The 23,753-nt window shown below is 39.1% G+C and overlaps 1 protein-coding gene across 2 annotated transcripts in view; it reads right to left on the bottom strand.

Annotated features, from left to right (window-relative positions):
- lars2 (leucyl-tRNA synthetase 2, mitochondrial) overlaps positions 1–22,826 on the bottom strand; it is a 37,195-nt gene extending 14,369 nt beyond the window's left edge. The window contains exons 1-12 of one of the 2 annotated variants that reach the window (XM_017309229.1): positions 22,676–22,826; positions 17,489–17,730; positions 14,210–14,341; positions 9,909–10,000; positions 9,771–9,831; positions 9,269–9,358; positions 8,951–9,094; positions 5,230–5,337; positions 3,236–3,395; positions 2,853–2,957; positions 2,424–2,539; positions 2,020–2,303 (exon numbers count right to left, since the gene is read on the bottom strand). In XM_017309229.1, the coding sequence (XP_017164718.1) occupies positions 2,020–2,303; positions 2,424–2,539; positions 2,853–2,957; positions 3,236–3,395; positions 5,230–5,337; positions 8,951–9,094; positions 9,269–9,358; positions 9,771–9,831; positions 9,909–10,000; positions 14,210–14,341; positions 17,489–17,722 (1,526 nt within the window). In that variant the 5' untranslated portion in view covers positions 17,723–17,730; positions 22,676–22,826. The remainder of the gene's footprint in view (positions 1–2,019; positions 2,304–2,423; positions 2,540–2,852; positions 2,958–3,235; positions 3,396–5,229; positions 5,338–8,950; positions 9,095–9,268; positions 9,359–9,770; positions 9,832–9,908; positions 10,001–14,209; positions 14,342–17,488; positions 17,731–22,675) is intronic. The other variant, XM_008432278.2, reaches the window with a different exon arrangement.
- Positions 22,827–23,753: the final 927 nt, after the last annotated feature.

Raw genomic sequence — 23,753 nt, 5'->3', positions numbered from 1 at the left:
ACGCACACACACACACACACACACACACACACACACACATGCAGGCACGCTCTCCTAATCAGGCGAAAGCTGAAGCAGGGTTCAGTTGGCAGGCTAATTTACAGATCTGCGGAGGGTCGGAGACGAGATGAGCGCACAGGAAATGACTTCCTCAAGGACAGATAAAACCGCTTCTTTCACCAACCCCGCTCGTCTGCGCCCCACTCAAACTTTAATTGGACACGGTCCATGAGTGAAAGGAAAAAATTTCGACAGACACTTAACAACTGAGGGGGAGACGGGTGGAGGGGAGATAACGGCGTCTTCGCCGATTATTACCATCAATCATCGCTGATGGGGAGCAATTCTAACAACTTTAGAGTAAACACAATCTGATGACTTGTGCCATCTGCGACTGAGTAGGCCTTTGTTTTAATCAACATGGAGCCCTGACGGTGATTAGTCGTATTCAGAGAGGAATTCCCATGTCAGCGAGGGACTCCGGAGGCGCCAGAGGAGTAGTCGTCGTGCATTTCCAAACACATCCACCGAGTCGCTGAGTGGAGAACGAGCGTGTGTGTACGTGTGTGCGTGTGTATATGTGAGATGATGTCTATGTGCAGGGGGTTCATGCGTGTGCATGCGCTCCCTCTGTGTGCCGCTTTCGAAGCACAGCTGGCTTACGTAACCTCCGACACCGTCTCATGCGGCCCCTGCCACACATGCTACTCATTGCATAAGCCAGTCTGAACAAAAAGCATTAATCACACAATTTGCAGACTCTCTGTCAGCGCCCCTTGTTCTTGTAAAGCCGCCTGACAGCAGGCTCGTTTTGTCGGAGCCGGTCTCCTGAGGAAACACAGGAAATGCAGAGCAGAGACAGTCACCGGAGAGAGTTCACACATAATTCAATTCTGACTCACAGAACTCCGCATAATGTCCCCGATCACTCATGCTGTGTAAAAAAAATAAACAAGACAGACTCCCATAAACAACATCAAGCGTCTAAATGAGGCTTCTGTGCGCTAATGCCTGCAATACTTTGGAATAAAGCGATGATATGATAATTTATTTAAAACCTCTTTAGAGGGATGATTTACTGCTGAGTAAAGACTTCAGGACATGAAGAGCCATTGGATTAAATGTATCCAGACAAGATATTAAAGATATTTGTAAGTAGAAAAGATAATTGACCTGCATGATTCACGGAGCCTCTTGTTCTGCAAAGCCTTGCAAACACACATATTTTTCACCTTGTTATGTGATAGAACCATACACTTCAATGAATTGTACAGTAAAAAAGTATTAGTTATGATTTATCAACAGACAAAATCTGTGATATATTAAAATGTGATTATGGCACTTTGAAGTGGATCGTGGATTTACTCCGTTCAAAAAGTAAAGTACATTTATTTTTAAGAAGTCATTTTAGGAAATCACTGGAAAGATTGAAAAATAAGACTGGGATCAGATTAAGTCAAACATAAATATCCCGCTAACATATATAACATTTTTTAATATCAAAGTTCGAATAAAAGAGCAATATTGATTCTCTTTGTCATAGGAGAAGTTTATTTAGATGCTACAGCCTTTGTTTTGGTTCACACCAATTATTTTGCCTTCTTCACTCACCAGCGACTCACTTCAAATGAAGCATCTTCCACTCTTCGCCTAAGACTGGTGCATATCAGGCGCTCACATGAAGGCAGTTCACACAGCGCCGAGGACAGCAAACAATATTTGCATATCAAATAAGCTCGCATAGTCTGATGCGCTTCTCCCCTTTTTGTCTGTTCTCTATCTTATTAAGTGAAATAACACAGCAAAATAAACAAAAAAAAAGAAAAAGCCTCTGTCAACTGTGACACTAATCTCATCTTTTGTATTATGCATAGATTTGGGCTGATCATGAATGTCACCACTCTGATATATAAAAGACAAAATCAAGTTGTTGAGTGGAACAACTGATGGAGCAAAAAGTTATTTAGACCATTCTCTTTAGGAGATTAAAAATATGAATCTGAATATCAGCTTTCCCACCTGGGACACTTGCAGTTGACCCAATCATGAACAGCTCCCAAAGGCGACGCCCCTTTTCCTGTGAGAGGCGGCGTCTTCGGCAGAGTAACAGGTAACTCCTCCTCAGGGACGGCGACGGCACCGCAGGAGTCGCAGTGCACCACTGGGATGGGCGTGCCCCAGTAACGCTGTCTGGATATCAGCCAGTCTCTGAGCTTGGAGCTGGTAAGATGGCCCCCGACTCCCTGCTCTCTGGCCTTCTGGGTAATGGACTGCAACGCCTGCTCCCTGGTGAAGTCTGAGAACTACACCGAGATCACAAAAAGATAATAAATAAACGATTTTGTCTTTCTAAATAGTAAGACAAAATGAACTGGAGTGCTGTTCTAATGGGCATCGTCATTATCATCATCATCGCTGCTGACCTTCTGAGAGTTAATCAGAGTTTGTGTTCCGTCTTTGTGGGTTTTCAGCACCGTGGTCCAATTCAGATACAGGGCTCTGGCCACAGACAGGTCTTCCTCACTCACATCTGGAATACCTGTCACAACAGGAGCAACATAAACATAAATTAGAAACAAGACCAAAAATACTTGGTGAAATGTTGTGTTTTTGCAGTGCAGTAATCAATAAATGGATGTATATATAAAAGTCGCTACAAATTGTCTCGCACAACAGACTTCAATAGCAAAAAGGAGAAGCTGCCCCGAGAGTAATCACTTCAACACAAACACCCTCTGGTGCTTTTTGTCTTGCTTGGAACAAATGTAGAGTAAAATACATTTTTTCAGAAGATTAATAACGGCCTGTTCTACATGTAGCAGTCAGCAGCAAACACGAGCCCCAGAACTCACCGATCACAGCGTCCAGATAGTCATCGAACGCCTCCTTGTGGGAGATCACCACAGGAACCTCCTGGCTGGTGAACCGGTTGAGAGCAGTGACCTCTGTTAGGCAGTCTGAATATAAAACACAGAGAGGATGAGGAGTTAGAAAGTTCTTGCTTCAAATATTTTCTTCTTTTTAAAACACTAATTAACACAGCAGCGCATTGAAGATGCACAGACATATGGTTAATGTTCAACAACAACATTTTTATTCAGGACAACAGACTTGAACATTTCCAAGAGTTGTCTCATGTTCTGCAGTGAAGTGCCTCAATGTGAAAATAGTGACAAAAAAAATACTTAAAGGGTGTCCCACACGACATCTAATGAATGTTTGGGGTCAGACTAACCTCGCCCAGGCTGAAACGCTTGCAGTAGGAGCGAGCGGACTGAGCTGCTGCCATGCAGCAGCCTGTGGGAGGGCAGGATGGCCAGGTAAGCTGCTCCGTACACCATCTCTGGGGCAGAGCAGTAAGCTGACAGGGTCTCGCCTGTCTCCTTACCGTTGACCTGCAAAGTAAGAATAAATATCAGTAAATAAGATCTGCAAAGTAATATTTGGGAACCTTCCAACCCCGGCTGCTTTTCTAACTTCAATTTGTTTGTTTTTTTCTACAATACTGCTGAAACGATTATACCAATCACAACTTGGAGAGAAATAAGGTTTTATAAATTACTCAATATCAGTGATTCAATCTCCACCTCTTGTTCTTATTTTTAGATACTTTTTATTTATAACATTTCATAATCTCCCATCAGACTGTACCGCAACATTAAAAATCAGTCAGAGCGTTGATGATCTATGTCAGACCTTAGAGAAGTTTTCTGAGGTGCATCTAGAACTTATAGCGCAGTCCACATCACACATAACAAAACAGACCATTTTGAGCATCTATATAACTTTTATGGGGGAAATCTATGCTGTCCACTATCATGGAGATAAGATGTGGGTCCTGGGTTCAAGTTGGTGTAAACCTAGCTTTAAAATGTGGCCTGCAGGCTCTGGTATGGATTGATCATGTGATAATACAAAGCAGGACTGGTCATGCTGGCTGAACGCAGGAGGCACCAAGGATCCAACCATACAGCTGAAAGCAACTTATGATCTAGACCTCAATAAATACTGTGCCATGATAAGATCGACGACAAATAGACTCTCAGTGGAATACAGCTTTGAAGAGCTATGGAGAAGCACACGCCTCCAAACTGTGCATAAACTGGTCGACTAAAGGAAGTTGTGAGATTTTTTTTCTTTACTAAAACCTTTTAATGAAAAACATTTTACACATTTACCGCTGCCCACCCTGACAGAAGAGGGTGGGCAGCGGTAATGAGACTGTGATCACAGTGCACTACGAAAGATAAACATTTTTCTTATAGGACTGTGTGAAAGAAAAAAAAAATGTAATTGCAACATCGCTGATGAAGATTGGTGCAACAATATTGTAACAAACTCAGATTTTCCTCACTGCGGTTATTCTCATGTGTGTCTCCAGCCGCCTCTTTAATCTTTATTACTGTGATCCGTATCAGGAGGGAAGCATCTACCGCAATTCAACAGGACGGATATTGGATTGGCACAAAATGATGGGACTCATGACGCCCGGAGTGTATTAACCGACAATTACGGCATTCCAACAAGACTTTGGAGTTATTAATATTGCACACTCTGAGATTGTACGTAGCATAGTCTTGTCAATGCTATCAAAAAACAGCACTAATTGATTATCAGACGATATCAGGTTCAATAAGTACTAATAAGTATGCTTGACTCCCTGATGCGCTATGGAGTTTTTGTGCAGGACGATGTAAAATCAGGCATCCAGTCAGTTTAATAATGCAGCAGTAATTATTCATCCTATCTCAGAAATCCTTCTAACACACACAGACAGAAAAACACAAATTGTCAATTTTCTTAATTTCTCCTAAAGTAAAGAGACAGGCTTAAGTAACACATTTTTGAGTAACATGCTTTGACAATCAGAGGCCTCTCAGTGGGTTCATTGATTCCACTCAGCTTGAAATCACTTCTTCACAGAGAACGGCAAATATGGCTTTCATGAATCCAACATAATTTGTGACATTATCTGTTTGGGAAAATTGCCACCCATAAATGTGTGTAGCTGCTGAAAGCAAATAATAAAGCCATCACTCTGAAGCCTATTTTTAATGCATTTTCAGTCAAATACACCAGTAAACAGAGGCATCAAAGACAAAGCTTAAAAATGAGCAATCAATTTGGGGAAAAAGACACAGAAAATAGATGGAGAGATGAAAGCAGTGGTGGCAAAACCTCCTGGTGTGGAAACACAAGCTAAAAGATGGCGAGAATTATGAGTTTCACCTTGAGTTTAAAATCAAAGTAGCATCCAGTGCACTCTCCAATCCAATTCGCCTGCATGGCTTTAACCCCGTACCACTCAGGAAGGTCTGCCAGAGCATCCAGGAGAGGCTGGGGGAAAAAAAAAAAGACAAGAGACAAACAGGTTTTCAACTTTGGAACAACTGTGAAAATAGCAAATCTTCCACCTCGCTGTGGCAAGGCGATATTCTCAGAACTACGTGACTGCAGCTTAGTGTGGCCTCTTTCAAAGCATTGAAAAATTAATTGGACGAAGCGGCACAAGCCTGCCACGTCACCAGAGCTGGACAGAAGAGGATTTTTAAAAACTCTGACTTCTACTGCCTCTACTTTCCTGGAAATGAACAAACTCTGTGGGATCGAGTGTACTGCCCACTTCCCCCGCCCCACACATACCAACAGTTACTCTGCATGATTAAATGGATCTATGCATATGAACGAGGCTCGGGCCAAAAGCCGCAGCTGGTCAGTGGAGAGAGATGTTATAATTCTCTATTTCCCTTTCAGTCTGTCACAATCCATTACCTACAGTCCGGCTCCTGGAGCTTTCTCGCTGTGTGCTGCCTCATCACAGAGTTATTGATACAAACATAAACACTGGCTGGGGTCCTCAGTGGACATGAGTGCAGAACCGAATGGCCATGTTTGCTCCAGATTGGGAAAACAGAGACATGCTATGCCTTCTCAGATGACAAGTAATCTGAAAAGTGCGGCATGCGCTGACATCCAGACCACGAGCATGCATTCAAAGCTGCATGTATTTTGGGATGCGCCTCTTTGTACATCTGTAGACTGAAATTTCTGCCCATTTCTGTAGGCAAAATCAGAAAATCAGTCATATGGGGGGAACCTGTGGAAATATATTTTCAGGTTTTGCTGCTAATGCTATTTTAGATTTAGATCTGGACTTTGACTGAGCCATTCCAACGCATCAAAATACTTTGATCCAAATCATTTCATTGTAGCTACAGGTGTATTTTTAGCATCATTTCTCCGCTGGAAGGTGAACATCTGTCCCATCTGGCCTAACAGGCTAATCCATTTATCTTTCCATCAACTCAAAAACAGAAGTATCCCCACAGCCTGATGCTGCCACCACCAACTGTCACCATGGAAATGGTTGACCAGAGTTATGGGTCTCTACTGCTCCTCAGGAGTTCCCACTGTCAGGTTATATGGGTGGTCAGGTCTCAGAGCTCTATTAGATGCTTCAAGTAATGAAATACATTGTCGTTTGTGGATGAAGCATTAAAAATATTGCTTTGAAAAGCTGAAGAGCAATACTTTTGTAAGGCACTATAAATATAATAAACCCGAATCAGTGAGACATCAATGAAAACTGAGAAATGAAAAATAAACTCCAGGAGGCATGACGGACAAGCAAAGATGGATTTCCAGTGAGAGGGAACAACTGTTTTTACTTTCCTCGACTCAAAAGTACTGATTTGCCACAGAAGCACAAATAACTGTAACATGTACAACAAGGACAGGCGTTACTATGGAAACTAAGAAAACTGTGAGAGAAAAAAAAACATGGTATGGCAAAAACTAAGTATTACTCTATATCTCAGAGAGGGAGAAAGAGTCGTTCGGAGAAGAATACAATACATTGTAGCACGAAACTCAAGTTGCTTCTGGGCAATTTACTGAAATGATGAAGCGTTTTCAGAAACTTGAACGAGCATGCCTTTAACGAATACTGTCAGAGAACTATAAAAATGGAGACTCACTCTCTCTGTCCAGAATTTCTCTGCCTACAAAGAGTGATTATGCATGAAATTGAAAAACTCTCCTGCAGCCAGCAGATAATTTAGCATCCTGCGCGCTGCACGTTATTTTTTCATCATTAACAGATCCATTGTGCAACGTGGAGCAACTTGATGGCTAAACTGACTGAACATTGTCTGAGGTTAATGTTGTCTAACGGACCCGGACACGTGCGTGGGGCCGAGCAGACGAAACGCAGGAAACTCGCAGTCCAATTACATCACTTTTCATTTGGCACGCTGCTGCTCGACATGCTCCTTCCTTTCATCTCCATCTGTCTTTCTCACTTCTTTCCCTTAACACCTCCCTGTTCCTTCCTTCCCACTTCTCTGCTCGTCAGAGAAAATTAGAAATGCAGGAACACATTGTCACAGTAGGCTGCTTCCACCTCCACTCGCTCCTCTGACACGGTTGCACGCGGCCAACTTCGACTACGCCAATCGGATAAAAACTGATGGTGGACAAAATGTCTTTAGATTAATCTGAAATGAAAAACTTGACAGGCAATAAATCCAAAATGAGTAAAATTGATTTACTAATGGCTACAGTGAATTGAAAAAAAAATAAATAAATACTTGAACTGCTTCACGCTTTGTCATGTTACGACAAAGTTACTAAGGTTTCATGTAATAGACTAAGAAGTGGATGACATTTAAGTTTGTGGGCAAAATTTGGAAAAGTTTGTACAGTGGAATAATTCTTAATTTATTACCCCTGTATTTATTTTATAACTTAAACTACAGTAACATTACACTCTAAATAAGTGAAATATGTTATGAAACCACAAAGCGTAAAAAGACTCAATGTGAATCTTTCTTGTAAGAAAAGGATACTTTTTATATTTACTAGTAGGAAGGGGAATCGTTGGGTTTTGCTTTATGGCTGTTCTTTGTCACTGCAACACAATTTTCTAAGAATTTTCTAATCAACTTAAAAACAAAAAAAAAAGAAATCAAGGTTGTAGAGGAAGTCGCTTTTGTCTGATGTTGATTTTTTAGTAGATTTTTGTGACGCTAGGTAAAGCAATCAAAACTGATTGGCCCATTACAATGCAGGGGAATGTTTAACCCCTAACGTTCAACCCACTGAAGCCTCTAGGGACAAAAAATGTCTCGTTTTGCATAATGCAGTACGTCTTAAATAACTTCATCAATCATTCAACCAATTTGATGATTTTACCTTTTTACATGCCAGTTTGATAAGTTGATATGACCTTTATTATTTATGAAAAATATGCAAAACATGATTTATTTTCCCTATTACAGTTCTTGGGTGGGTAGGGGAAATTTTTGTGAATAATTAGCCACAACATGGACTTTAACGCATCATCAGTTTTTGTGACGCATTAGATTTAAAACCTACCTCTGGAGTCATAGAGTACAAGAATTTCCACTCTATTTCTCTTTATTTATGAGTGAAATACAAAATATTTAACTTTTTTTTTTTTCTTTTTACTCTTGCAAATGCACCAAATATTGTAGGGTCAAATGTTGACCCCCACTCATTTCAGCTAATGTGGCTTCTGCTGCACATAACGTCTCACAGAGTAAATGCATGTGCTGCATGTAAAACACATTAACTAGTGTTCCACTGTGCCTGTTTCGGCCCGGAGAGAGTTTTCGCTCCCTACAGCAGGCCCGCTCACCCCTGTGCAGGAAGGTTAGGTTTCATCAGCCAGCCAGACCAACCCCAGGTCTGCTCCTGTATTTACCCCTTTGAACAGAGAGGCCGGGCTAAAGATGATGGTCTCCAGGGGTCTGATTACAGAAGCAGGGAGGCAGGGCAGCAGCTGCTGCTACTGAAGTGTCAGCCATGATTGTTATCAGAGGACTCCGCTGCTCGTTTTTACACACACACACACACACGCACGCGCACACACACACACACACACACACACACCTTACAAATATGGCTCTCGCACATGAACCAGTCGAACCTTAGCATAGTTTGTAGTCTTGATGAACCATTGTGTCAGTAGCTTCTGCTCCACCAGAGCGCCAGACCTCCAGGATCGACCACTTTCATCCACCTGCTCATCTGCCAGCACTGTCTGATCAACGGGGTCCCAGTTCACCACGGCCTGAATGCCGGAAAAAAACAAGCACACACAGTCAGATCAAAACCCACACGGTTAAAAATGAAATGAGGACGCCTGATTTCTGCCTCAATAATAGAAAGGCTTCTGTTTTTCAGGTCAAAAAAAAGGGACAACTCCACTGGTTTTGTTATTTCTCTATGAAAAAAATATTCCTACCTCTTTTTGATATGCCAGTCCAGCTTCAAAGAGCTTGATGAACAGATACTGTGTCCACTTGTAGTAGTCTGGGAGACAAGTGGTGATTTCCTGTTGATGAAAGCCAAAAATCAGGTGCGCAGTGCAAAGTGGAAGTCAGCAGAGAGCTACTTTCCTTTTTCCTCTAATCACAGAAGCAGCAGCAACATTTCTGGATTTCTTTGTGTCTTAAAAGTCCAGCCTGGTCCATCAGCTTCCTATGCAACTGAATGGATTTCTTCTCAGTTGTCTTGTTCCTTTTGCGCTACGTTTCATTTTTGCTTACCCAATTCTGAGCTGTGGATCTCCAAAGTAACAAAAATATGAAATATAAATGCTTGTGGTTGTAATGTGAAAAAGTACTTGGACACTTTTTCAGATTCCCTCTTCTTTATGTGTGTAAATGTAGCATGAACATAGAAAGAGCAAACGCGACTCGGTCTTTTGTAACATCTTGGCCGATCCTCTTCTATCTCCCACTTACTCTGTCCCAGTTGAAGCAGAGCCCAAGGCTATCCAGCTGCTCCCTCATGGACTCGATGTTACTGAACAGAAAAGCAGAAGAGGAAGAAGTTACACACGAAAATAAGGCATTTACACTCTTTGTTTTAAATGTGCACACCTTTTTGTCCACTCTTCGGGATCGAGACCTCGCTCTATGGCTGCGTTCTCGGCAGGAAGCCCAAAAGCGTCCCAACCCATCGGATTTAGCACCTGGGAATTCAGCTGTGTATTAATTGTCACTGTTGGGTAAATAATTAGTTAAAGAATCAATCATAAGTCAGCCCACATTAACCAACTGAAATTAATACTAATCTGGATAATGTTGGAAGATTTTATACCTGCATTTTATGTATCAGATATTTCTTTTCCCCAATAAGCTTTTATTACACTCAGGTTAAACTTTGCAAAATCTCTCCACAGATAGAAAATCTTTAGAAAACTGTCTCAGTGACTAAAGCCTGTGATGCTGACCTTTGTGATAAAACATGCTCTAAGCAACAATAGGACACATTCAAAGCCAGCCTGCCGTCTTCTCTGGAAACCCCACAGTTTGCTCATGGCTCCAACCTCTCCACGCATCATGTCAAACGAACCCTGAACACAATCATTTCTCACCTGAAGAAGAAGAACAGCCAGAGCCCTGTTTGTTCTCTTTTAGCGTTCAATAATACTTAAACACAGTCATACCAAGATTATTAAAGTTGTTAGTGATCCTGCTGCAATCTGAGCCACTAAAAATGGAGTTCAGCTTAAGTACAATAGTTTCTGCTGCAGACCATGACATGCTTTCACACACTGCCAGTGGCTATCATATGGATAGGCTCAGCAGAAATCACTTTTTCAGAGTCTACATCAGCGATTATCTCTTCTGGAGTCTCAGCAAGACACACCAAGCCAAAATAGCAGAAGGCACAGCTGGATGGAATAACAGATTGATGGACATTACATACATTTTTTAAAGCAAAAATTTGGTCGCATTTTACACCCTTGTTTTATATTCCTGTCCTTCTATAGTAATTTATCTTTTATCTATGGTTTTTTCATGCTATTCCACTTCGACTGAAGACATCACTTGCAAAAATGTTGTCTTTTGCTCACCCAAAGCCCCCCTGCCCTCCGTATTAATGTTTTCCCTGTCCAGAAGTGCTCCGTCTACACATCCGTGCTTTTGTCTCGCTCTTTGACACACACACTTAGGAAGTCTCTTTCACTCATTTCTCAAGCCCTTCGGCTGTATTTTCTGCTCACTGAGAGAAAAACGAGATGAAAGCGCAGGACTGGAAGGAGCGAGTAAAGTGGAGGAGAAGGAGAGTGACAATGAGTCGAAGGCTGGAGAGGATCATTGCGGGGACTCTAACGGGTCTGATGTTTCAGATGAATTGGTATCCTTGGTAACTGCTGGGCCCTCATTTGTAAAGCCGAGTGGTGGATGGTATAAGGCTGAGAGGCTGTCGGCTCACTAAGCTCCGGGGAAATACGAGCAGAGCACATGCCAAGGATAGTCTATGATAATAATAAAAAAACACATACTAAAACGATGAGAGCAGCGTTATGGTGATACAATGCAGGTCTGCTTATTTAGCATAAATAGCTGAAGTGAGGCTCTATTTATGAAGGTCTATTATGAAAAGGTTGCCAATTTTGTTTTTTTCCTTTATGGATGATATTACACTTAAAGAGTAAAGCCTGTCCCGACCTTAATGTTGATCACAATTAGCTCTACTGTAGTATCGGATGACACAGATCCAACCAGGACAGGAAACATACTGTAAACTCACAGCCTTCTGTATCACAAGGGTTCCAGGAGAGCTGGCAGACTCGTTTTGTGACTGCAGAGCGACAGTACTAAATAAAAGCGCTCACCCACGCAGCTCAATTCCATCTGTGTTAGCTTTGAAATGCAACTTCACACTCTTTTTTCCAGATGCCAACATTTCTACGCAAATTCTTACTGTGTCCACTTGTTTCAGTGGACAAAAGTAATTTTACATCAAGAGATGTATCTGTTTTATTGTACTGCAGCAACTAAACAGCACGCCAAAATGCATTGATGTCTGCATTGATGTCTGTGGTTTCAGCAAGTTGAATCATTTCAAAATCCATGGAATCGAAATTGGCCAGAAAATTCTGATCTGTGCATCTCCAGATAACATATTATTACACTATATTTATCCGTATAAACAGTGGCTACATAAAAGACATTGTAAATTTGATCATCAGTTATCATCACATTATAATAGGACTTCAAACCATATTCAAAACATCAAAAACTCAGCAGAATATCAACAGGTGAGTGTATGTTTCTCAATTAACACATTGGGGAGTTTTGAGCATACACCATAACGGTGTTTGCTTTTAGACAGATGCTCAGGGAAAGAGCAGTGCTGTGCAATGAGCAACCAGCAATCAAGTGAAACCAAGTTTCCTTCAGGGAAATCCCACAGAGAAAAAGGGGATTCTCTCAGCAGGTGACGGATAAACGCACATTTGATGTAAAATCTCAAAGGAGCAAAGCTTTTCAGAGCAGTTTTTTCACATAGCAGTTTGTTGTCTGGCTAAAAGCAAGGACCAGTGGTTGTTTAGATGAGCAATGATCGAAGCAGAAGTGTGTTCCTGTAAAACAGCCACAAATCTGACCTCGCAGTGGCTGGCCTCAGCGCCATCGACAGCAGTCGGTAAGTGGAATCAAACAGAGAGTAAAGAGAGCTGTGGACTGAAGCACTTTGATCTTAACTAGTCTGGTCATTAAGACACCAGAGGGCTTTAGCTCAAGAGTATGGATCTGCCTTAATTTACACACCTACTGAAAACCAAAAGGAAACGAATACACAAAAGTAAAAGTTAAATTGCCACAGAAGTTCTGAGATCTTTCAGTTTTAATACCCTGTGGCTATAGACAAAGAGGAAAACAGCTCAGTTTTCCTCTTTATGGATCTGACAATAGCAGCTGCAAATGGTAAAACTGTATTATACAGAAATGTTAAAACTCAGCTACACTTAAAAAAAAAAGTCAAATTGACTATGTTCTGTAAATAAATACTTTCAGGCATGAAGACACAATATCAAACATAAAATCAAAACTGTATTCAGAGAGGGGATCGAACCGGCAGCCCACCAGGTCCAGGATGAACTCAGATCATTAATGCATATTGAAAGCACCTGTGGCTGAATAACCTCAGTCCAGAGCACATCAACATTTGACAGAATGGAGCTGGAATCAAACCAACAACCTGATCATGGCTAGGCCGTAATTTAACAAGGTTTGTATAGATTTCGATAAATGTGATATGATTTGAAATGTGTTTATGTACCTATCCTGGTAATGATTATATGCCATTAAACTGTCTGAAACATTTAGGTTTGACAAAAATGCAGCAATTGAAGGATTACGTAATAAACATTTACATTCAGGATATAGGAATATGCGTACTTTCAACTCTGCAGTTAATGTCACGACTGTGCAAAACTTACTGCAACTTTTAAATTATAAGAACGAATTAAAGCAGCAAATTAAAGAAAATATTGGAGCTGTTAACTGTTTCTCACTTAGTCACCCACTTGCTCTCATTGTGAGATGCCGTCAGAGCTGTCCTGGCTTCACTGACCGGCCAAAGAGCGGCCTTCATTGCCAATGAGTCAAACATTAATTTGAAGAGGTTGCTTTTCATTCTTAAATTTGTATTTTTATTTCGCCTGAATGAAGAGTTCCTTTCACAGAATTTTAGTAGAATCACAACAACACAGGAATCAGCCCAAAAGCTTTTATCTGCCATTTGTAAAGAGAAGTCAATACAACCCACACACACACACACACACACACGCACACGCACACCCACACCCACACACACACACACACACTGCATCAAAGTTTGCTCTCCTGCTGTGTAGCTCTAAAAAACTGAAAAAAATGCAAAACCAAAAAAATCTTAAAAATGATTTTTCTATTATTCTAACTAATCTGAAACAGCAAACATTTAGTCCGACTGAATGTCGGACAATAAAAAAAAACTTGTCTTTGTCTTTAAACAAAGTGTATGTAAATATCTGGTTTCAACTGCAAATACCTCATCTAAGATCTTTTCGAGAATAATTAGAATTTGAAAATAACCATAAACCTTGTGAGATCAATGATGAAAAAAAATCCCTAGAGTCTGCAATTAAGCTGCTTTTCTCGTGAAAGAGTTTAATCTATGACTCAATAATAATTTTTTTTTTTTTTTCCATTTTCAGTTGCTTAGATCTGAGCTTTACCAGGAAGACACATCAACATTGGCTCTCCGCTCCTTGCAGAATATTTGAGCCCGGACAACATGAGATATCTCTGGCTGGCATTCAGCTGCGGCTGCTCTGAGTGCCTGGCGTGTTTTAGGGATGACCGGGGTAATAATAGTGAACACATGTGGACAAAAGCAGGCATACCTGATGGCCTCTCATTCTCTGGAAGTGACCAATGGTGTCGCTGATGGTGTACACTCGCACATGCCCCATGTGAAGGCGCCCCGATGGGTACGGAAACATAGAGAGGACGTAAAACTTCTTCTTGACGGAATGCTGTGGTGGGGAAAAAAAAAGAAACACAGACAAGAGCAGCTTAAAGCTGGCCTGACGTTGAAGGATCTGTATGTGGATGAGACTGCATTAAGTGGCTGAGGTGAGGACGCCAGTAATAACTCATCATATTCAGAGCGAGGGCCGCTGACTGTATTACCGTATGAGGCTCGCACAGCGGCTGATTATAGTGTCTAAACGGTGGCAGATAATGGATGGTTTACAATCACAACACGGTTTCTATGGCAGCACAGCGAGGACCACTTCCACCCAGCTATACGTGATTACAGGAAACCTGACTCATGAATTTTTCAATAAATTAATTAGAGCCAGCGCCCTGTCATAAATGCACTTAATCACTGTCAGCTTTGCCTAGACAGCCACACGCTCGGAGCATTAGGACATATAATCAGCCTGTGACGAGCTACCAGGACCCAAACGCCTGTGAGGTTAGGGAAAAATTAACTAAATAAAATACATAAATGTGAAAACAGGTGAAAGATCTCGCCATAGTTACATCTGGTAAAAAAACAACATCTTTTTCACATCAGATGTTTCATTTACCAGAAAAAATACAAAAAAACGAGGTGAAACAATTTCCATTAACTGTGGAGCGATTCTATTGAATGGCCCAGAAAGCCATTGAGGCAGCATGCACAATGTCATGTTTAATACCGTCAAGTGTGTCTGTGCTTTTCTTCTCAACTGCAGACCAAAATGTCAGCAGCATTAAAAAAAAAAAAACCCTATCGATCGCTACAAGCTTGGTTTGTGACAGTCTCTTTTTTATTTTTATAGTCGGTAAGAAGTAGGTCATTTTAGAGGCACCATCTGTGTATTTACAGTGGTTTTAAAAAATGAACACACACCTGCTAAAAGTTTTTCTGATTTAAAAACTATTATCACTTTTAACATGACATTAATATAAAAAAGAAACTCCAAATATGTTCCAGGAAAAATATTGAAAATAAAGAAGATAAATATAGCTGTGTATATTCTTTAACTAACACTTTGTTCAAGCATCATTTGATTCAGTTTGAAAATGTATACTATTTTGGAGGGAGTGTGTTAGCGTATCAGATCTTATATGTCCCCTTTATTCCTTAGAAAAGAGCTTTAAATTAGGACTTCATATCAGATTCATTTCCAAAACTTTCATGTTCTTCTTCATCTGAAGCCACTTTTATTAATTTAGTTGTAAGCTAGAGCTCATTGTGGAGCTGAAAAGTATAATTACTAACAGACAAGTAGTGTTTTTGATGAGTAATGCAATTTTTTATTGCTTATTATATCATCTACTTTGAAGAATACTGTGTGCGTGAATGAGAATGACTGATTTCAAGGTCCTGAAAAGAACGACATAAGTATGATGTTATTTTATCTACTGAAAATATACATGAAGGAGTAATAACCAGAAATTCCTGCAGTATCACACACATCAGGTGAATCAGAAGTACTATAATCAAAGACAGTTTAAGCTGAAAGAGGTTGAATTATGAATTGAGACTGAAAGGTACTTAAAGAAATTATTAGGTTAGCAGTGTGCAGATGTATGTCACCAGGTTAATGAAACCTTTTTTAATATTTCCTTCTCTACACTTTGTCTGTTTCTCAGCTGAATTGAGCATGATATCCATATCACTGGAGATGTAAAATGTATTTATTGTGGTTTAAATTTCAGATAAAAGTCTGACATTTAACAGGGTTGTGTCCACTTTTCAAACAGGTGTGAAAGCAGGGAGGCTCAAGAAGAAGAAAATAACAAACACATCCTATGAATGTCTATTTTTGAAATGTGATGCCATTAAACAAGCAAACATAATGTGGTTAAACAGATTTATTTGTATTCATTTGAAAGCCACTTTATTAAAATTCAATTTAATATAGAACTGAAATGTATTGAACAGTTTTCAGAAAAAGAAAAGGTGAAAACAGCATTTAACAAGTACTTTAAAAGATTTTTTAAATATCAAATCAACTTTTTCTATGGCAAATAAAAATGAGTACTTTCAATTTATTCTGCATTTGCTCTGTTTCAAAATTAGCTCTAGAGCAGACTGTCAAAACACAGTTCACAGGAACTGTGGGTACTTTAGCAGAAATAGGCCCAGAGCACATTGTCTCATAACAGAAAAGGACTGCAAAAATAAAAACAGTGTCATTTTACAAGAAAGATTTCTGTCCACAGCCCAAAAGGAGACTTTTTTTCCCCAACAACTTTTAGAGGAATAGAACCTCAAACTGATTTTACTATAATTTATTTTTAAAAATGTGTTGTTTCAATGCAAACTAAAGCTTACCAAATTGACAATGATAATTTTTTCTTATTAGTACTAAACAACAGGGTCAGGGCTGCTAGTCACTTGATTCAAAGGGAATTATTCTTGTTAAAATAATGACTAGAAAAGAAGGTCTACATGAACAGACATGATAGTTTATCTGTATAAACTGATCAGGAAAGCAAATGTTATTTTGTTGTAATTTGGCAACAAGATGACAAAAACCTGCTCACACACAAGCCTCCCAGCCAGGATGTACCCAACATTTCATTCTTCTGCCAGAATCATGAAGTGAAAGAAATTTCTTGTTCTTGTCACTTTCCCCCAAACAGCTGATGCAACAGTGCAAATGAAACATATTTTGTTTTGGATTTTTTCTTAGTAGATGACAAAAATATGTTCTAAAGACCTAATTTTAAGTTTTGGAAATGTGTTCATTGTTCGTGAGGTTTAAAAAAACAAGGAAGACCAAGTTTGCAGAAAAAAAATCACCTTTTTCTGTGAACTGTGAAGTGTACGACTAACAGCTGTCAGTAGAGCTGTGAATCTCTGCAGCTCCTCCAGTCACCATAAATATCTTCCCTACAACTGATTAATGCTGTGAGGCCTTCACAGTACAGTTGGATTCATGCTAAGATGACCATATTCCTTGGGTAATTGTATTAGCTCTTTAAAAAAAATCGAGTAAAGTGAGCAAAATGCAAAAACACACTGTTAATTTTACATTTTTACTTTTAAAAATGTGAAATGGACAATTTTCCTTTGACTTCAATCAAATAAAACAACAACAAAGTTTGTGGTTAAAATGTGACAAATCGGGAAATTGTGTCAGGTTTTCATCAGGATAAATGAAACATATTTACACACTTACTGCGTTCAGCGCATCCTTTCGCCACTGCTCCATAATCCGTGAGCGCCACCATTCTTCTACTTTGCGCCTGGTCTCGGGTCGATAGTCCTTTTCCCAAACGCCCGTCTCACTGAACAGGGTGCGGACGCTGGGGGACAGGAAGCGGAGCGCCGAGCTCCACAGAGCATCCCTGCCTCGACACGGCTGGACTGCACACAGAGGGACAGGAGTCAGCCTCCTCAAGGACACCTGCATGATGCTGCCTTCAGAAAAATGAGGAAAGAAAAGACAGAGAACAAAAGGTCAGCTGGCAGACATGTTGTGAATGCAGCCTGTAAAAAAAACACCTGATACTTCTGGAGTGTTGAGTCAACTGCTTGTGTGCAGGTGTGATACTCAGAACAGGTACAAAACTAATAGATCCGTAATAATAGAAACAACCTAATAGAAACTAATAGATATATAGAATTTGCAGTGTGTTAGAAAAAACAAGAAGACAGTATAGTTCTGGTTTGCAGGTTTACATTGATGCTACTTTAAGAGTTTAAAGGTAATTATTGAAAAAAGTAATCAACATAAAAAGACAGTTTTTATGACCGATTGATAATTCAAGCAATGTTGCTAAAGAAGGAAGGTGTGACACAGTGAAGGAAGAAATCAGGTATTTTCAGTGAGCCCCGGTGAGAAGCTTGCATTGATTAAGTCCCTGTCCTTTGTACATGATTATGGAAGTAAGTAAGCAAGGAAGGAAGGAAGGAAGGAAGGAAGGAAGGAAGGAAGGAAGGAAGGAAAGAAGGAAGTAGACAAACCATGTCTCTCTATTTATTGAAAGCAAAATAAACACAGTTTTTCCACTCCTGCTCTTGTCTGTAGGCGTTAAGTTGGAAATATTTCATATTAGCTTGCAGTTTCAATGTCAGTTGTCCATCATATTGAAGCACTCTTCACTCTCACACTTTTCTCCTGATTGGCTCTGACTGATAGTCGGTGAGCCAAAAAAAAAAAAAGGAAAAAAGGGGAAAAAAAAGAAAAATCGTTTTGTTTCCTGTTTATTAAATACATAAAAAATAAAAACTTTTTTACATTATGTAAATGATTTAGCAAGCATGTTCTTTGATGCTCTTTTTTTTTTTTTTATTGTTTATCAGATAAGGCCCAGGGACTTTTGCTTTGATGCGTAAACAGGACTAACCTTGTAAGCCCATCTTGTTCAGTGAAATTCACAAATACTGGCTCTGTGAAAACGCCCGAAGACCTTTTCTCTCTTTTACTAGCAAATCCTTTTGCATTTAATAGTTAGACTAAAGCAGGGTTTACTCAAATAGCTCTTAATGTGCTACAGCTACTGGAAAGAAAAGTAAAAGCCTGATCTTTGCATCTGTAATCATTTATATTTAGGAGGAAAAAGTTGAATTTCAGCAGTAAAGATGGCAAAAAAAGCCAAACCCCCCCCCCCAAAAAAACAAACATAGTTGCATGGCATAGAAGTCAAAAATCCCTTCATCTCAAATCAGATTTACTTTCACATTATTTAAATCTACAGGCTTGAGGAGCAGATGACGGGCTTGCTCTTGCTTTGAGAAGACTGACAGCTCTCCTCCTCATTTCTCTACAGGATTGTTTTTTTTCCACCGCTGCTGTTGTTGTGTAACAGTTGGCGGTTTTCACACCATGTCAGTCACACAACAGCGTGGGTTTTCTTTTTTTTTTTTAGCGAAATGAGAGGTTTATTTGCTGTGATGTGATTATGACTCTGCGTCACTGCGGCGCCCTGGACAGGCTGTTCTTCATCAGACCGATCAGAGGACTGAATGACAGTTTTCCATTTAAGTCAAATGAAAGCAGCTCTAGTCTGAAATCCAAAATATCATACACAATCCAGTTCAAATAAAGAGCTTTGGATGTGAGAAAAAGGAACAAAAACAAAACGGGAATCAATGACAAATTAGGTTAAAATGTCACATCTATAAAACTCAATAAAAAAACCAAAGAAATAAAATCGGAAGAAAAAAAATTTTTAATTAAGTGTTGCAATTACGTAGTTACACCTTTGAACTCATATTTTGTCGAGGTAGCTATTGCTTTGATGCCACCTTTTGGTTTTCTTGCTGCCTAATCTAAAATGAAATTCAGACATCCTTTCATTGGACACCTGACATTTGCATTCTTCTGCTAAAGCTATAGTTTGGAAAAAGGTTGTAAAAGATCACCTGAAACTCACATTGCACCTTTTCAACATCAGTCTGAAAACGGGTGGAAATTATTATATTTTTTTTTCCCACAGCTTTGTGGATGGATGTGTTCTACAAGCAACAACAACCTTCAGTTTTCTCCTAAGAGAATACAGGTCAAAAAGCAAAGTCACATGCCAGAAGCCTTTTCTCTCACTGAAACTCACAGATTTTTTTATTTTCCAATTCTTGAGACAATGCTTTTATGTCTTTTAAGGTTTTAAATTAATTTTGGCCTTTTTTATGTCTTTTTTTACACTGGGTGCATGATTCTCCCAATGTTGTGTAACCTTCAGTGAATTTAGTAGGTTTTGCACTTTATCGCTGTCGATGACATTTTGTCTAGAAAAATAAACACATTTTTTCCAAAGAAATTAGCTGGGCCTCGCTAAAACCTAGATTTTTAGATTTTAACCTGAACTATAATTTTAAATGATACCATGTAGGTCACAATGCCATCTACAAGTTCAAAAATCTGTTTGATATGAACTTGATTTCTTCCACAACCATATCAGTCAGATGTGAACAAAAACATGGTTTCTAAGGCAACCCACAACAATATCCGTAACCTCTTCCTCCTCCTCCTCCACTGAACTTCAGAAGTGCTGCTAACCTGACCTGTGGAGGGAATAATCTCATAGCAGAGACGCTTGGATCTCAGACGGCAAGACCTTTAGAGCTGCGGACAACCAGCGCTCCCTGACAACAAGCTGAGATAAAGATGTAAATGAGATACATATACAAGAATTACGACCAATTATCTGAAGCTGGGAAGGAGAAGGTGATTCTACTGCTATGGGAATATATGGCTATAAAAAAGAGAGCTATGAGTCAATAAATCCCCTTCTTTCATTCAAAAACAGAGTTAAACCTCCTTTCAGTAACATTAATTTTTAGACTTTTTAACAGGCCAGATGTTGCTTTCACTCAGATCTTATATAAATGGAATCTGACCAGCCTGAAGGGAGGACAACTCTCCTGAGGTTAAAACTCCGTTTTTTTTTTCAACCAGATGAGCATTAAAACGCACCCTCCAAACACCTGCTGGTGGGAATGTTTTTTTTTTCTCCTCCCACTAAAACTCCCTGGAGTATTAGCTCAACATCACAGCAAACAGCACTGCAGCGTCAAACTGCAGCTGGGAGAGCCGAGCACTCGAGTCTGGGCACATCTCTGAGTGAGTGGGCTGGAGCGAGAGATGGAGATGATGTTTCTATGGTGACTGGGCACATCCATTCGGGAGTCTCCAGAGAAGAGGGACTGAAAACTTCTGCAAACACTCAGATCGTCAGTACATGTTGGGGTCAGATCATCATAATGGCTTCCTGACAGCTGCTAACATCTTTTTGCAGTCATCTGTTCCTTAATAACACGTTTCATTCCCGTAAAGAGCACCGATTTGTGTCCAAAGACAGAATTTATATGAGGTAAAAAGTATTTTTATGTCTATAAAATTAATGGAAACATTGGACTATATTCAGCTGGGTCTTTTGTTGCTGTTGCTATATTTCCCTTGTTTTTTCATTATCAAAAGAAAATAACTGATCATGTTAAAGACTGTATGTGTATGACAATTCACAATGAGTTTTGGACTCTACTAAACATCCTGAAAAACCAATGCCATAATATTATTTTTTTTAAATAAATCATTATTTGTTTTTCTCAAAACATCAGAAGCATTTACCAAAACATCACAGTGTAACAAACACAGACACAAAACAAACTGGAAAAAAAATCTGCTCCTTGGGTTAATTATCAAATGCACAATCAATCACAATGTCAGTTAAATAGGTATTTTAATATTTCCCAAGAAACAAATTTCTTCTTTTCTTGTATGAGATTCTACCATGGATATAATCTTAATTAAGTACTACATCTGTATGTAGCCACATTTCCAGACAGTTTTCTGCAACGAGCTCATAACATAAACTCCACAAAGACAGAAATTCAAAGCAAACAACAGGAAAATGTTTCTTTTCCTTTCTCAGGCATAATGAAGGCCCAGCAAATAAACACCGCAGCAGTTTACAGAATATCATCCATGATGAAATAACAAATTGATTTTTTTTAACTATAAGGAAAACTGACCCGCAGGGCAGAGTCTCATACCTGATTTTTCAAATCAATTGCTAGTAAACAATAGCCTGATCTTTTCACTAATTTCTTTCCTCGCCTGCCCTTTCAACACACTTTTTGTTTAACTTTTGATTCATACTGAAATGTTCAATTTATTTAAATTTTACAGTTTTTCCTCTTGTCCCTGTTGTGTATTCTTACACATGGTCTTGCTTTTATGTGCCACCTATGTTGGCTTGGTTAAATAACAGTATTCTTATGGCTGAGGTTTAGGGTTTAAAGATAAAACCAGGGGAAAACTCGACTTTTGATGCCGATAGGAAGATCAGTCGGATGATGTCATGATCGAAAATCTAGAGCTAATAGAAAATCATAATTTTCTATCATGGGACTCATTTATTGACAGACGAATCAAAACACTCCAAATCCCAAAAATGTGCAATGCTGCAACGTAAGCTTTCATTACGGTCAAACTCTCAGTGCTACTATGGCACAAGACAATTTAAATCTCACAACAACTACCCTGGATTAATTATGTTCTATACCGCAGGTGGTTATCAATCATAAAAACGTTTTTTTAGTTTTTAATTTTTATGTAAAAGAACATTTTGCTGGCTTCGCCACTACTTTCAGTCTGAAATATTGTTTATTTTTGAACGTTTTTCTGTTCCAGGGTCATCACATTTACCATTATCAAACATATTCTTTCTGCACAAAGCCAAACTGCAATTCATCTCCTATAACTTAGACAGGGCTAACTCGACCAGTTTCCATATTTTTGTCACTTGACTGAAATGTCGTTTTGTTGTTTCGTTCTGTTTATAATCTGGTTTCAATGTGAAAGGAAAGAAAATCGAGACGGTGTGGAATATTTATAAAATATACGAATTAGACAACTTACCGCCTTATCTCAGATTCCTTTGTTTCCGCGTTCTAGTCACAGGAATATATAATCTACTATTCTTGTCCAAAATGTTACATTTCTCATTTAAAACCTACATAAATGATCTGATTTTGCATCACGACTGCTCCAAGGGCGCCGCCATCTTTGATTCAATAATCTTTATTGACACAGCACAAGAGTACAACAGTTTCTTTTCTTCTTTTTCTTCTTTTTCTTCTTGATCTTTTTTGCCCCAATGACTTCACATAGTCATATAATGCATATAATATAGTTTCAGTATTCTTTAATAATTTTAATTATTTTCTCCAGAACTCAAGTTGGTGAACTTTTAGTGCACATCTTATATCATTTGAACGTGTATGAGTAAGATTGTTTTTGTTCATTCTAATAAGTCAACGCAAATTTGTTGCCTTGCAGCAACCAGAAACTTTGCTGGTTGCTGCAAAATCATTGAAGAATTTATAGTCTTCAGTGAAACAGAAAAAGGTTCAAGTTGTCGTATGTTTGATTTTGGCAAACTACAAATATTAAAAGAAAAGTAAAATAGTTTTTGTCCAGACTGAAACATCCCATGGCAATTTAATTTGATGCTTTTGCTGTTTTATTCCTTTTTATTCCTCACTGTCTGATAATTTTACTTCCTTGGCTTGTACATATCATTTTGTGGGTTTGTAGGCTCATTAAAACTGTGTTTCCTCTTCAGCTGTTCAACTGTGCAGTCAGCTGTGTAGCTAAGCGAGTTGCAATGAAGCACCAAAGACCTTTCACCTCAAATGTCTGAAAAGTCTTTGTAACCAAATAGACATTTTTAGGCTTTTATTGTTTTTATTTTCTCAGATTTCTGCAGGTGTTTTATGATTATTTTTTTTTATTCTAATTTTTACCTAATTTTGACCTCAGTATTTTTTTAAAGTTCCAATACACATGTTAATTTTGAATGAGATTAGAGTTTTATTTCAAACAAAATAAACCCTGCAAAAATATTTGTACACACTTTTTTGGATTTTCTATTTACTTAATTACTTCAGAAAGCTCCAAAGCTTTCTGAAGTAAGCTTTGGAGCTTACTTCAGAAA

The sequence above is a fragment of the Poecilia reticulata genome, linkage group LG16 (assembly GCF_000633615.1).
Source record: "Poecilia reticulata strain Guanapo linkage group LG16, Guppy_female_1.0+MT, whole genome shotgun sequence".
In the NCBI taxonomy this organism is placed as follows: Eukaryota; Metazoa; Chordata; class Actinopteri; order Cyprinodontiformes; family Poeciliidae; genus Poecilia; species Poecilia reticulata.
Note: the sequence above shows the minus strand (reverse complement) of the source record. Positions and strands in the feature narration are given on the sequence as shown.